Raw genomic sequence first — 15981 nt, forward strand, 5'->3', positions numbered from 1 at the left:
TGTGAGATTTGGGACTTCTTTGGTCTTTCATTAAAGATGAAAAGAAGGCAGAGGGGTAGTAGGAGAAGATGATACATAGGGTTCCGAACTGAGAAACCTCAGTGTGAACATGAATGGGCTATATCTGAATGCCTGTTGAAGCACTGGTGCAGGGTTGTAGCATCTTGCATTCGTTCTCCTTTCTGCCCTTCTGATGGTTGTGGCTTTTGATCAGGGCCTCAGCACCAGCTCACACCATGTGGACCGCGGATGAGATTGCGCAGCTGTGTTATGAGCACTATGGGAGCAGGCTGCCCAAGCAAGGGAAGCCTGAGCCCAACCGCGAGTGGACGTTGCTCGCAGCCGTGGTGAAGATACAACCTACAGCTGACCAGGCCTGCGACCGCCCTGACAGACCGGTGCAAGGTGAGACCTTTTCTCCCTGGAACGCTGTCTCTCCCTGTAGGAGATGGTAGAACTACACAGGGCTAGGCAGGGACGATGGCGGTTGGGTGTAAACCTCGATGTTGGGCATGTTCCGCTGCTCCCCGCCAGGGGGCGGGGTACCTCTGGTGGCGGGAGATGGCCGTGCTGGAACCGCAGTCCACAGTTGAGTCAGCCTTTGGGGGACTCAGTGTGCAGACTTATTAAACCTATAGGCCATTCAGATTCTGAGAGCTCACTTAATGATTTGTTTTTTTCCCCTCAGTGACAAAGGAAGTTGTCTCAATGGGAACAGGAACCAAATGCATAGGCCAGTCCAAAATGAGGAAGAGCGGTAAGCCCCGGTGGGGTCTGAACAGGGCCTGTTAGGGAGTTTTGGAAACCAGTGTGCATGTCATCCGTTCCTCTCCTCGGCAGAGCAAAGGGGCCATATCGCTAGGTGGCTGACCTTTCACTTCCCACTGACTGCCGCTCCAGTTGAAAGGACAGAACTCATTTAAAGAATGGAAGTAAGCTGTGGAAGCAAAGGCCACCAGGAACATCTTTCCGAGTGGCTTGAAAGTTGGCCAGTATTTTCATGCTCAAACCAAAAGTTCCCTGGGCTTAGCTATTCCATATTAGATCTGAAGCCCCACAAAGCAATCTTTAATTAAATGGAGATTTTGGCACCAGAAAGAATATGGAAATCCCTTAGAGGTCTGGCATCTTCACCTTCTGGTTGCCCGTTAACAGATTCCTTCTCCAGTTTGCTCTCCTCATTCTCCTAGCCTTTCCTCCTGGATATGATGCCGCTGTTCCAGGACCACTGTTGATAGAATTCGATGGAATTTTATCACTATGAGCACAAGTATGGCACGAGGGCACAAAAGATCTGGGCTCCTCTCCTCCAGATAAAGATTTCCCTATAAATCAGGAGTTCTCAGCTAGGGGAAATTTTGCCCCCCAGGAGACTTTAGGCAATATGTGGAGACATTTTGGTTGTCAAAACTGGGGAGAGGGGAATATGCTAGTGGTCTCTAGTGAGTAGAGGCCAGGAATGCTGCTAAACATCCTGCAAAGCCCAGGACAGCGCCCCCCGCCCCATGCAACAAAGCATTTTCCAACCCTAAATGTCAGTAGTTGAGGAAACCCTGCTGTAAATGCTTTGCCAGTAATGATTGTAAAACTTTCAGGCAAAGCCTTCCAGGAGCTACATGGCCATTCTGGGTGCTGGGAGAAGCTGCTATGTTCTGCTTTTAGAAACCAGGGAATCTCCAGGTTCCATATGTCTTCACAAGTGTCCTGTCTTTGTCGCAGGAGACATCCTCAATGATAGCCATGCTGAGGTCATAGCCAGAAGGAGTTTCCAGAGGTAAAGCTACATCCCCAAAGACTCTGATTTAGCTTGGGTGGGGGCCCCAGAATATGCATTTCTAATAAGCTCCTAGGTAATACTGATTATGTAGGCCTCCGAACTGCACTTAAAATAGTGCTTGTCTAGACAGTGGTTCTCATGCTTGATGTGCATCAGAATCACCTAGAAGGTTTGTTAAAACCCAGATAGCTGGGCCCATCCCCAGAGATTCTGATTCAGCAGATCCGGGTGGAGCCTGATAAGTTGCATTTCCAATAAATTCCAGCTGATGCTGATGCTGCTGTTTCAGGAGTCGCATTTTGAGAGTCACTGGGCCAGGTCATTCTCATAATTCCCAGTCGCTACCAGTCCCATTGGTCTGCAGTATCTCTTTCTTTCTTAGTATTAACGCAGCCAGAGTCTTTCCCTTACCACAGACTGGTTGTTCGTTCTGATAACATCCTGCACCCCATTAGGTACCTTCTCCATCAGCTCCACTTGGCAGCCAGCCTGAAAGAGGATAGCATCTTTGTCCCAGGAACTCAGAGAGAACTGTGGAAACTCAGACCAGACCTCTTGTTTGTGTTTTTCTCCAGCCATACACCCTGTAAGTATATTAAAGCCTTTGGATTCATGTTACGTTGTCTGCTTCCTTATTGTTGTCTTATCCATAGTTTCTCAGAAAAACACCTTAGATGAAGTGGAGCTACAACCATTGATAGTGCCTTTTTGTGAACAGCCCAGTGTGCCTAATCACATCTCTACCAAGGAAAAGGGGAGGGCGCTTCACTCATACTATTATTCAGTTCTCAGTTCCCAAGCAGGATTGGGAAGCTTAAAGCTGAGACCCCACAAGGTCCAAGACCAATAATAGGGCTTAGAGGTCCAAAGCCCTGAGTTCTATGGTGATTTATCCTGAAACTCATTTCATTCATTCATTAAACATAAATTTTCTACTCCTTGTCAGGCAAGTGTGACATACTGGTTATGTAGCAGTGAATAAGACTAGTCCCTTGCTTACCCTTTAGTTTTTAGGAAATGTAGACGGCCATGGTTAGTTAAGGTAAATTTTGATGAGTTGTAAGGGGATATTCAGGTGCTATGGTTGCATTAGGCGGGAAGACCAGACCTGGCCGATTTACTATCCTTTGTTTTTCTGTCTTGAAAATTGGCAATAATTTCTACCCTTTGTAGACAACAGTTCAGGGATGGTGGTAAAATTTCCTCACCCTAAAAACTTTGAAATAAGGATATAAGATTGTTCCCTGAGTATTAAATTTTAAAACTAACTATGCAATTAGAGCAGATAGGTAATCACTCTTAAGAGACAATAACTGAAGATCATAACTCAAATCAAAAATATAGCTTATGAAAGAACAGGAAAATGACATACAGAGGAAGGCAGGACTCATCCATACTCTATTCTTAGCAGTGCCCTGATAGGTTGTTTCCTAACTCAGTGCTTCTCAAACTGTAATATGCATATAAATCACCCAGGGATCTTGTTAAAATGCAGATTCAAATTCAGTAGGTCTGGGGTAGAGCCGGAGGTCTGCATTTCTAACCAACTCCCACGTGGTGCCAGTGGTATTGGCCCATGTATCACATTTTGAATAGCCAGGGCCTGGCTGATCCCAGTGGGAGGTGTAGCATTCCTGTGGAGAGGGATACATCTGGTGATCACAGCTGGCCTGACCGCCTAATCAAACTACATAAATCAGTGGTTTGCAGGCTGGTACTGCTTTGTGAGAGTGTACTGGTCCATGGCCAGATGAGAAAAATCAGGACTACTCAGTGAGTTTTTCAAAAAACTAATTTCTTTCCATTTTAAGGTTATGAGATTTTTATGTATTATTAAAATAATGATAAATAGGATTTTTAAAGATCTTACTTGATGGAATAAAGAGTTGTCAACACTCTATTCATCTTAAAATCTTCTGGAGATTTTACTGGTCTTTGAAATCAAAATTTAGAACCACTGATCTAACTCCCAGGGTGATGGGTAATCTTTTACAGTGTGATGTCCACCCATGGTTTGTCTGCAGGGAGAAAGAACACTACCTAGAGAATGTGACTGTTTGGCTCCCTTGGCATTTATTCCTCATTACTAATTGATAAGTTGGTGCCTGGATTGGCTACTTCAGACTGGTACTTGTGAGCTGTATTAGCATGAGTCAGCCTCTTGAGTTCAGGCATCTGTCAAGATCAAATCTCTGAGCCTTCAGAGTGGGAGGTGGGCCCTGGGGAATTCTCCAAAGTCACTGTCACCTTGTGAGGTCTCTGGAAGCCTGCCAGCCAGCCTCTCTGGCAACACTCCCACTTCTGCATCTCTTGGCTTTTCCACTCTTAGGTTATAAAGACCACAGACGTATTATTTACACACTTTAGAAAAGCAATACACATTAGTGTTTGAAGAAGAAGCTCCCTTCTCACAAGGGAGGTGTGCTTTTTACTGACCTCTGGTTTTCTTTGATTCCCTGTAAACACAGAGTGGGTCAGAAATCTCTAAACCAGCTTGGGGAAATACCAGTTGTGTAATTTACTGTGAGTCTTTACTGTGAGGATATGCAAGATGGAGAAATTGTGAGCATTATTTGCCAAACTTATTTAACCATGAAATCAACCATCCACTTTTGTTTTCCAAGGCATCTTATGGAATAATATTCCACAAAATGCACTTGAGAAACTGTGCTCATTCTAAGCCAGGGGTTCTCAACTCAGGATGATTCTGCTGCCCAGGGGACATTTGGCAGCATCTGCAGACATTTGTGATGGTCAGACTCAGGGGTGCTATTGGTATCTAGTAGGTAGAGACCAGGGAGCCTGCTAAACATCCTGTAATATATAGGGCAAGCCCCCATGGCAAGGAATTATCTGGCCCAGAATGTCAGTGTGGAGGTTGAGAAACCTTGGTCTAATCTAGTGTTTCCAAAACTTCTGTGGTAAGAATCACCTGGGATCTTTGTTAAACAATTCAGTTTTCAAGACTCCTCCCCCTGAGAGAGTCTAGCTCACTGGGTCTAGGATACGGTCTTCAGCAAGAACCTCAGAGAATTCTTGTTAGGGAAATTTGGCCAAGTGTTCTTAATTCATCTCAGGTAGCTGGGAGAATAGAATTAAGCTTCATTTAAGTCAGTGGTTCTCAAACTTGACGTTGCATCAGTATCACCTGGAGAGCTTGTTAAAACAGACTGCTGGGTACCGCCTCTAGAGTTTCTGAGTCAACAGGGCTACTGTGGGTCCCAAGAATTTGCATTTCTATCAAGTTCCCAAGGGATGTTTATGTGGCTGGTCCGGTGGCCTCACTTTGAGAACCACTGGTTTAAGTGATTTCTTCTCCTACAGGTGGGGATGCCTCCATCATTCCAATGCTTCAGTTTGAAGATCAGCCTTGCTGTCCTGTCAGTAGAGATTGGGCCAATAACCCATCAGTAGAAGCTAGTGATAACCTAGAAGCTCCTGAAGATAAAAGGAAATGTGAAGACTCAGATAGTCCTGTGACCAAAAAGATGAGGCTTGAGCCCAGGACTCCTGATGGTATGGCTCACCATCAGAGTTTTGGCAACCAGGAAAGTGGCCCTAATTCACCAGATGTCAGCACCTCTAATCTCACTGCAGAGGAACCAGCCGCTGTCACTGGAATGGCCCCAGGTGGCGCCAAAGTGGTGGACGTTTATAGAACTGGAGCCAAGTGTGTGCCTGGAGAAGCTGGAGACTCAGGGAAACCTGGTGCTGCCTATCACCGGGTGGGGCTGCTCCGAGTGAAGCCAGGCCGGGGGGACAGGACTTGCTCCATGTCCTGCAGTGACAAGCTGGCACGGTGGAACGTCCTCGGATGCCAGGGGGCACTGCTGATGCACTTCCTGGAAGAGCCCATCTACCTGTCAGCTGTGGTCATTGGGAAGTGCCCGTACAGCCAGGAGGCCATGCAGAGAGCACTGATTGGGAGGTGAGAGGGCAGGGAGGGAACAGTCTTTCCAAAAAGCAGTCTGAGAATATGTCCAAAGAGCCTGGACATACATACCTATGCACAAAGAGTTAAGAATTTGTTCTAAGGAAATAATTAAGAAAGTGCTCAAATATTTAGCTTTGTGTGTACTAATTTAAAGGAAAAAAAAAAAAAAGAGGAAACCACTGAAATGGCCAGCAATAGAAGATTGTGATTTTTGTTACAACTAATATTGATGAATATTTAACATGGAAAGATGCTCATAATGTTTAAAGAGCAATTTAGAAGGTAAAACGAGTTCATTTCGGTCTTAAAGTATATATGCCCATAGAAAAAAATGTATAGGAGGATATACACCAAGGTATTAATATGATTACCACTGAGTTGTGGTATTATGGGTGATTTTTTTCTTCTTTGTGATTACTCTATTTTCTAATTTTTCTGCAGTGTGCATATATTGCTGTTATAATGTTTAAAAACCTTCAGACATTAGTGTTAATTTTTTAAAAAGAAAAAAGACAAATGATGACCACTCAAGCGTGGTCTCCCTAAAGAAGGGCAGCCAAACCTGATTAATGCTGTAGTAACTGAGGGCAGATAAGGCCATGACCAGGGGAGGTCTGTGGGCCCTTGTCAAATGTACCACTCCTAAAGCTGACTCTTGGAAGCACCCCAGGATATGACCCACTAATTCCACTCCCGGGTACATACACAAGAGAAATGAAGACATACATCCACATAAAAGTTGTACATGAATGTTCATAGCCGCATTAGTCATAATAGCCCAAAAGTGAAACAACCCAAATGTCCATCAGCTGGTGAATTGATAAACAAAAGGTGGTAGCTCCCTGCAGTGGAGTGTTACTCAGCCACAAAAAGGAATGAAGGACTGATACATGTCACAACATGGATGAACCTTGAAAATCTTATGCTAAGTGAAAGAAGCCACATGTTGTATGGTTTCATGGAGTGAAATGTCCAAAATAGGCAAATCCATAGAGACAGAAAGTAGATTCATGGGTGCCAGGGGCTGGAGAAGGGGATGGTGAATGACTGCCGTTAGGTGCAGGATTTCTCATTGGGGTGACGAAAATGTAGACTGCAGTGCTTGTTGCACAACTCTGTGACTATACTTAAAAAATTGAATTATAACTTTAAATGGGTGAATTTTATGGTGTATAAACTATATGCCAATAAAGATGTTAAGAAAAAAAAGGCAATCCTAGGCACTGTGCCCAAGACATTTTCTGTTTTCCATGTTTTCTTGATTCCAAGACTTTAAGTTGCTGTCTGCTCAGTTCTAGACCCACTACATGTTGGCATCTACTTTGTGTGAAATATTCAAGAGAAAAAAATGAAGCTTTTATATTATGGGACAATTTTGGTTTCTGGCCTGTTTTAAGGACTCCCTAGGAAGCTGATGCCACCAGGTTAATATTTCTTCTTAAGGTTTTCAAATCTTTCACAGCCAATATGAGAAATGGAGTTCGGTGTTACTGAAGTCCCTGAGGGGTGGTGACTCAGTTTATAGCTGTCACTTCAGAGTGATGGAAGAGATCTTCAGCCATAAGGTTCATAGGATCTGGATTCTATTCTGTCACAACCTCCTATACCATCCTCCCCATAAATAAATAAATAAATAAATAAATAAATCCACACACTTTCTAAGGCCTTTGCCTCCCACTGAGACATGGGTGGTAATGTGGTCCACAGTCCTAGATAATCTCTTTCTCGATGAGTGAGCCTAAACTACATGCCTTTCCCCTCACGTTTAGGTGTCAGAATGTCTCAGCTTTACCCGAAGGCTTTGGAGTTCAAGAAGTGAAAATACAGCAGTCAGATTTACTATTTGAACAGAGCCGCTGTGCAGTACAGGCAAAAAAGGCTGAGAACCAAGGCCGACTTGTTCCTTGTGGGGCAGGTAAGGGATCCAGGTTCCACTTGCTCTGGAGTAACTTGTCCCTGGACATTAGAGTGGCCTGGAAGGGATTGCATCCTCCCAGCCTGGGGTAGCATTTTACCACTCAAGTGGTCAATAGCGTGGGCTTGGGAGATACCCACACTGGGTCAAGTTCACACTCTTTATGACCCTGGGCAATTTGTCCTCTCTTAGCCTCAGTTCCTTCATCTTCAGATAAGAATATCATTTATTTGTCAGGGTTGTTACGAAGAATAAATGAGAAATTCTGTTTCATGCATTTACTGTGTTCATCATATAATAAATACTCAATGATTGTTAGCTATTATGATGATGATGGTGGTGGTGATGATGAAGAATCATGAACCACTTAACACTGTTGTATTCTGGAGGCCAGGCATCAGAGTGGCAGCCACTGTCTCTGGCATCATATCCAGCTCTCATGAGTCTTCAGTGGTAGGGAAATATTTTTATTAAAATACCTCTGACATTTACAGAAAACTGAACAGTTTTAACGCCAGAATCTTTTCATAGCCATCAGCTGGAGTGCAGTTCCTGAGCAGCCACTGGATGTCACCGCCAATGGCTTTCCGCAGGGAACAACAAAGAAAGGAATCGGACGCCTTCAAGCCAGGTACAGCATATTGGGGCAGAAGGAGATGGTGGCAGTGCATTCACACCTCACCACCCTCTAATTCCAGAACATTTTCTTTTTCTTTTTTTTGGCTGCGTTGGGTCTTCGTTGCTGCACACAGGCTTTCTCTAGTTGCGGCAAGCGGAGGCTACTCTTCGTTGTGTGCAGGCTTCTCATGGTAGCTTCTCTTGTTGCGGAGCATGGGTTCTAGGTGCGCGGGCTTCAGTAGGTGCAGCAGACGGGCTCAGTAGTGGCAGCAGGTGGGCCCTAGAGGGCGTGGGCTTCAGTAGTTGCAGCGTGCGGGCTCTAGGGCACGCGGGCTTCAGTAGTTTTGGCATGCGGGCTCAGTAGTTGTGGCTTGCGGGCTTAGTTGCTCTGCGGCATGTGGGATCTTCACAGACCAGGAATCGGACCCGTGTCTCCTGCATTGGCAGATGGATTCTTAACCACTGCACCACCAGGGAAGTCCTCCAGAACATTTTCATCAACACGATAAGAAACCCCGCACCTATTAGCAGTCACTCCGCATCCTCTTCTCCAGCCCTTCGCATCCACAGATCTACTTTCTGTCTCTATGGATTTACCTATTCTAAACTTTTCACTACATGAAATCATACAATGTGTGGTTTCTTTCACTTAGCATAGGTTTTCAAGGTTCATCCATGTTGTATCATGTATCACTCCTTCATTCCTGTTTTCCATTGTATGGATATGCCAGTTTTTTATCCGTTCATCCTTTGATGGGCATTTGGGTTATTTCACTTTTTGGCTATTATGAATAATAATTCTGCTCTGAACATTCATATACAAGCTTTTGGGTGGACATTTGTTTTCAACTGTCTTGGGTATACCTAGGAGTGGGATTGCTGGGTCATGGGATAACCTTATGTTTAACTTCTGAGGAACTGCCAAACTGTTTTACATAACAGCTGCACCATTTTAAACTTCCATCAGCAATGTATGAGTATTTCAATTATCCTGCATCCTTTCCAACACTTGTTATTGTCTGTCTTGTAACCATTTTAGTGGGTGTTAAGTTCTATTTCATTGTGGTTTTGATTTGCATTTCTCTAATAACTAATGATGCTGAGCATCTTTTCCTGTACTTATTAGCCATTTGTATATCTTCTTTAAGTAAATATCTGTTCAGATCTTTTGCCCATTTTTTAAATTGGTTTATTTGTCTTTTCATTGTTGATTTGAGAGATTTCTTTATATATTCTGGATATGAGTCCTTTATCAGATATATATCTCAGATAATTTCTCCAGTTCTGTGGATTGTCTTTTCAGTTTTTGAAAGTGTCCTTTAAAGCACAAAAGTTTCAAATTTTAAGGAAGTCCATTTTATCTATTTTTGTATTTCGTGGTTTGTGCTTTTAGTATCATATGTAAGAAACCATTGTCACAAAGATTTACTTTGTGTTTTCTTCTCATGGTTTTAGCTTTTATGTTTAGGACTTTGATCCATTTTGATTTAATTTTTTATAAGGTGTGAGGTAGGGATCCAACTTCATTCTTTTGCAAGTGGATGTCCTTGTCTCAGCATCATTTCTTGGAAAGGCTGTTCTTTCCCCTGGAAGATTCTGAAAGGAACACTTTCTTGGGCTTTACCACTAGAGATTCTGGTTTAGTAGGTCAAGGCTGGAACCCGCGAATCATTTATGAAGCTGCACAGTGATCAGACTGGCAAGAAGGGTGCCATGAAAACAAGACTTTGTATCTTCAAATTGGCTTTTATTGAAATGTGGAGCATGTGATCTGTTGGACATGAGACTTGGGTTTCATGCTTGTGTGTTTGGAGTTTCATGCATCTGCCTTATTGGTTCTTCTTTTGTTAAATGTTCATCTTGCCCCCTCTGCTTTTCCCTCCCAGTGAGCCACAGAGGGTCTGCAATAGCACGAGGGTGGGTGGGGCTATGGGGTAGCAGCCTCCCCACCGAAGGCATTTCCATCTGTCTGGATTGAGCTGCCTCTGAGTGACTGTTGTAGGACTCCCACAATTTATAGGTAGTTCTTTTCATTCTAAGTGGCTTTTCCATTTCTTTATTACGCCCTTATAATAAAGTTGTATTGTAATTAAAGTTCACAGGTGGATTTGTTTCTTTTCTTTTTGACATGCTTATTTGTCTCCCTCAATGGAAACAATAATAACTTACATCTTTTTAGACTTAAAAAAAAAAAGTTTTTTTCTTCACAGACACTAAGCAGGGTTCAAATGGCCTATACAGCAGACCCAGCCTGCCTCTTGGTGGCCTAAGCTGTTGAATTGAGTAGTATTTACAAAATTGTTAGGGGTAGAGATTTTTTAACCAGTTTTTTCTCAAGGGCCTCCCTGCTTCAGGCCATTGTCTGCATCTCTCCGGGGACCAGCAGTTAACCACAGGCCGCAATGTATGAGCAGAGCAGGTCACAAGGGACAGGGACCACACTTCCTGCTGAGCTCTGCCTTTGCTGTAAGTGACAGGCTAGCAGCAACCCACACTGGCCCCACCCACCTGCCTGTGGCTTCAGTTTGCTGCTTTGCTAAGTCTAAATGCTCTTCACTGTGAACCTACACCATCTTTTACCTTAAAAGCTTTCCTTAGGACTGCTTCCTAGCTCAAAATTACCATCTTTTCTCCAGATTCCTAAAGTGCTGTTTTCCAGTTTGTCCCAATATGTCAGTGTTTTATGTGTGATTGGGAGTGCCCCGTGTTCTCATCCTGGCTCTGTCTCCAGTTGTCAGGTGACTTTGGACAAGTCCAGTAGCTCTCTGGGCCTCAGTGTGTTCATATCTGTAAAACAAGGATATTGGAGTAGATGATCTGAGGTCTCTGACATGTTGTGGATGTCTCTCCATTTAGAAGGCAGACTCCATACAGGAGGAAGTTCATGGTGGAAAGAGGAGAAGCTTTGCAGTTCAAGAGACTGATGTTTAATTCCTGGCTCCCTTTCCCCCCAAGTGAACTTGGGCAAATTACTTTACCTCTCTGGTCCTCGACTTCCCCAACAATAAAGCAAGGGTAACTCATAGTATCTGTCACACGGGAATGTTGTGAAAATTGAATGAGAGAGAGTGCCTCTAACATGGTACAGGGCTTGCAGTAGACATCTTGTTAAGATAGATTTCTTCTTCAGTCATCAAATGAAGCTGCACATTATGTTTGAAAGGGTCAAAGTTACTTTAATTCTAAAGACCAACAGCTGCTGGGGAGAGTGGGTTTTCTCACTTCTCATTCCTGAGTGCTATCCTGGAACCACCTTTTTTAGAATGATCTGGAGTATGAACTCAAGACTGGGATGTTAGAAACATTTAAAATACTAGCGCGACACTCAAAGGTAATATTTTATTTTAAGTCTTTGTGTTTATTGCAAACAATGAGATAATAACAGGAATCAGATAAAGGACCCTCATTTTCAAGAAGCTTAATTTTACCTTTTGTCCTAAAGTGGCAAATCCTTTTAAATTCTCTTTGCCCTGAAGAGGCATATTCTCTTCCCTTCCCAGATGAGCTACCAGAGCATCCTGGAGAGATCATTACATGGCTCATTGGATTATAAAAGAGAAGAGTAAGAGATTCTAGGCCTAGGTTGAAATGTGAATGTGTAATCTTTAAAAAATTATGTATGTATAGCTTTCCTAGCTCTTTTTTTTTTTTTTTTTTTCAGGGACAAGAAAGTAGAGTTTATTGGTGGGCATGGGTAGGGAGGGGGCAGCGCCAAGGCTCTCACGAGTGCAGGGCCCGCCATTTGTCCAGGGGGCCACGATTAGGGATGTACTTGAACCCACAGCCATCTGGGATAAGCCGCTTTTCTGCCACCATGTTTTCAAATTCATCTGCATTAAACTTAGTAAATCCCCACTTCTTGGAGATGTGGATCTTCTGGCGGCCAGGGAACTTGAACTTGGCCCTGCGGAGGGCCTCAATCACATGCTCCTTGTTCTGCAGCTTGGTGCGGATGGACATTATGACCTGGCCAATGTGGACCCTGGCCACTGTGCCCTGGGGCTTTCCAAAGGCACCACGCATACCTGTCTGGAGCCTAGATTGGGGACAGCATGCCAGTCGTTAATGTCCACTGGAAAGGGCTGTCTCCAAGGTCCCTTAGGGCAACCCATACAGGCAACAGGCTGAATACACTACCAAGGAGGCTGCTGTCTGCAGCCACTGTGCACCGGGCCCCCACGGGGATTTCCTAGCTCTTTGATACACCAACCAGTAGTGTTAACCAGCTCACCAGGAAGACTAATATCTAAGAATGTAATCCTCACTGTTAAAAGGAACTAGGGCTCATTGGAGCGTAGCAGCTAGCAGCCACCAAGATTATTTTGCTCCACAGATGACATCAGTGGTTGTTATTGGGTGGGCCTCTTTGACAGAGGAATTACTATTATGGTCACTCTGTTCTGCTGTTGAACAAGTCTTGAGAAAGGCCTTACTTCTCTGGAGGGAGATATAGCACCTTAACATTACTCATGAGGTGACTTAGACCAAAAGCATTCATAAGAGAAAGTGCCATTTGCTCCTCCAGAGGGAAGAATGTTGAAAACATTTTACAGGTCTGGTCTCAAGAAGCTGTTAAGCTCTCTATCACTGATGGCTTTTCACAGTGACAGTGGAGGCCTTGACATTTCGCCCAGTGTTGGTGGTAAATAGAATCCAGTTTGCCTCCTTCCAGTGAAGTTTAAGTGTTGTGTTTCTTTAATGAACCTTGAGTGGATCCCATCTCCAGACTACAGATCATGGCATGGTTGATTACTAAGGCTTGTGAATGAAACGCCTTGACATATTTCATTAATGCTCTGTAATAGTATAGCCAAATTTTCTCTCATAGTTGTACATCGGTAGCCACTGGGTTATAGCAGAAGTCTCATGGGCTCACCTATCAGTATTTCAAAGGGAAATGTGAGCATCCTGGGCAAGATATTAGTTTATTTTTTGATGTTCCTCTTTTGCCGATTCTGAGTGATGTGGGCAGTGGAAATGTTGAGTCTGTAAGACTCTCTGGACTTCTTGAGCAATAAAATGTGTGGTCATGTCACCAAAAATGGTTTCAGAGTCTTAAGTCTGGAGATGAAATCTTTGATTCTAAGTAACAGTGAACATATCAACTTATCTACCTGAACACATACATACAATAAAACATAAATAATGTTTGTTTTCAACTGGGTAAAACCAATCTTGATATAGTGCTAGTTGTCTGAAAAGAAAAAAATTCTAAATCTCCCTTTTTTGAGGGGCATGGCCTCCTGGCTTTACTCTTAATATGTTTCTATTAGCTATAAACTTCATTCTCTCTCTTTTTATGCTTAGGCCTAGAAAGCATAGGGAGCTGCCAGAGAGCCTCGTTTCTTTGTCCTGTATGAGATTTTCCAGGACCATCACTTCCCTGCTCCAATATATAGAATCATTTCTCTTCAAATTGCCCTGGTTCTTTTACAGGAGAATAACATCAGCATGTAAAATCCATGTTCGAAGCATCCATGTTCGATTGTTTCTTACAAGTCCTTGAGGTGTTAGGTTAATATAAGTAGTTGGTGCACCAGTGAATGAGCTAGACAAAATATTACGTAAAGCTGTAAAGCTTGGCTAAAAGTAATTTCTTAATTGTCTAATCAGTCAATATGAATTAGTCAGTATTATTCACACTTAAACTACTAGATGAACAAAAGATTTAACATTGGGCTTCCCTGGTGGGGCAGTGGTTGAGAATCTGCCTGCCAATGCAGGAGACACGGGTTCGAGCCCTGGTCTGGGAAGATCCCACATGCCGCGGAGCATCTGAGCCCGTGCGCCACAACTACTGAGCATGCGCGTCTGGAGCCTGTGCTCAGCAACAGGAGAGGCCGCGACAGTGGGAGGCCCACGCACCGCGATGAAGAGTGGCCCCCACTCGTCGCAACTAGAGAAAGCCCTTGCACAGAAACGAAGACCCAACACAGCCAAAAATAAATATAAATAAATAAATAAATTTTTTAAAAAAATAAAAGATTTAACATTACAGTTGCCTTTGGTGACCACCCTTTGGATATATTTTCACTAATATTGAACAGTCAGATTATTTTCTTCTTGAGTAATAATTTTCAGTTCTAATGCAGTCATATAAACACTTGCACAGTATTTTAGTTCTATAATTTAAGTTCATTTTCAGTTAAAGGGGATTGATATTTCAATCTGACAGTTCTTACTTAGTGGCAGCTTTAGCTACAACTCCTTATTAGCTCTACCAGGCCACTTTATTAATTGAGTGGGAAAAAAATATGAGTACTTTGAGCTACAGGGATTTCATTTATCTAACATCTTTCTAGTCTACCTGCAATGACCCAATACATAGTATGTATAAAAGGCTCTCATATACAATACAAGCTCCCTGTCAGAGAAACTCATTTTATTTTCTACTCTTTATAGAAAAAAAAACTGTAGTAATTTTATTGAAATCTACATGTTTTAAGTGAACACATATCAAATGTAGAATATCTGTATGTATCTGTATTATATAGATTATTCATATTTATATATATATATATGTATATATATATCTGTTTCTGGGCATTCTGTTCTGTTCCATTGGTTTGTTTGTTTTTCCCTGTACCAAAACCATACTCTTAATAACTGTAGTTTTATAATAAGATGATATCTGTTAGGGAAAGTCCCCTTGCCTTGTCTTTCAAGAGTGTCTTGGTTTTTCTTAGACTTTCAAATTTAAAGTTTAATTTGGGGAGAATTGACATTTTTCATTGTTAAGTCTTTAAACCAGGAATATGGTGTATATCTTTCTATATAATGCTGGTGCCAAATTGGCAGTTGTGCCCCAAATTTAAATCAAGCAGTTTTGAATGTTCACTTATTTAGGTCTTCTTACATATACTTCAGTAAAGTTTTATGATTTTCTTCACATAAATTTTCACATCTTTTATTAGATTTATTTCTTGAATGATGTATTAGTTATCTGTTGCTGTGTAACAAATTACACCCCACCCCCACCCCCCAAAAAAATCTAGTGGCTTTAAAAAACAATTAACATTTATTATTTCACAGTCTCCGTGCGACAGGAATTTGGGAGGAGTTTAGCTGGATAATTCTGACTCAGGGGCTTATGAGGTTGCAATCCATTATGTCAGCCAGGACTACAGTCATCAAAGGCTTGACTGGGGCTGGAGGATCCAGTTTCAAAATGGCTCACTCATGTGGCTGCAAGGTCAGTCAGTGCTGGCTGTTGGCAGGAGGCCTCAGTTCCTCTCAATTTGGGTCTCTCCATAGTGCTACAAGTATTCATCTTTACAACATGATGGCCGGTTTCTCCCCAGAGCAAGCAATCCAAGAGAGCAAGGCAGAAGCCACAGAGTCTTTTGTGAGTAGCCTCAGAAGTCACACTCCAACCCAATCTCCTAATGGTTATTCAGATAACCCCTATTCAGTGTGGGACGGGATTGCATAATGGCATGAATTCCAGGAGGCAAGAATCACCATTCAGAGACTGGCTACCACAGATGCTGGGTTTTGTTTTTTTTTTTTTTTAATTAATTAATTAACTTACTTTTGGCTGCGTTGGGTCTTTGTTGCTGTGCGCGGGCTTTCTCTAGTTGGCGGCGAGCCGGGGCTACTCTTCATTGCAGTGCGCGGGCTTCTCATTGCCATGGCTTCTCTTGTTGCGGAGCACGGGCTCTAGGCGCACCGGCTTCAGTAGCTGTGGCTCGTGGGCTCTAGAGCGCAGGCTCAGTAGTTGTGGCGCACGGGCTTAGT

At 43.0% G+C, this 15981-nt stretch overlaps 1 protein-coding gene and 1 pseudogene across 6 annotated transcripts in view; one reads left to right on the forward strand and one right to left on the reverse strand.

Annotated features, from left to right (window-relative positions):
• Positions 1-15981, forward strand: part of ADAT1 (adenosine deaminase tRNA specific 1) — a 39533-nt gene that overhangs the window by 1931 nt on the left and 21621 nt on the right. For 4 of the 6 annotated variants that reach the window (XR_011071292.1, XR_011071293.1, XM_068527636.1 and 1 more), the window contains 7 exons: positions 215-405; positions 689-757; positions 1720-1774; positions 2233-2363; positions 5102-5705; positions 7481-7626; positions 8158-8257. Coding sequence is in view for 3 of the 6 variants with exons in the window: in XM_068527636.1 (XP_068383737.1) it covers positions 237-405; positions 689-757; positions 1720-1774; positions 2233-2363; positions 5102-5705; positions 7481-7626; positions 8158-8257 (1274 nt within the window). In the remaining 3 variants the exon portion in view is untranslated. Of the gene's footprint in view, positions 1-214; positions 406-688; positions 758-1595; positions 1775-2232; positions 2364-5101; positions 5706-7480; positions 7627-8157; positions 8258-15498; positions 15590-15981 lie in introns of those variants that run through there. The other 2 variants (XR_011071294.1, XM_068527638.1) reach the window with 2 other exon arrangements.
• Positions 12325-12452, reverse strand: LOC137754033 (small nucleolar RNA SNORA70; annotated as a pseudogene).

This window comes from Eschrichtius robustus, chromosome 19 (genome assembly GCF_028021215.1).
Source record: "Eschrichtius robustus isolate mEscRob2 chromosome 19, mEscRob2.pri, whole genome shotgun sequence".
In the NCBI taxonomy this organism is placed as follows: domain Eukaryota; kingdom Metazoa; phylum Chordata; class Mammalia; order Artiodactyla; family Eschrichtiidae; genus Eschrichtius; species Eschrichtius robustus.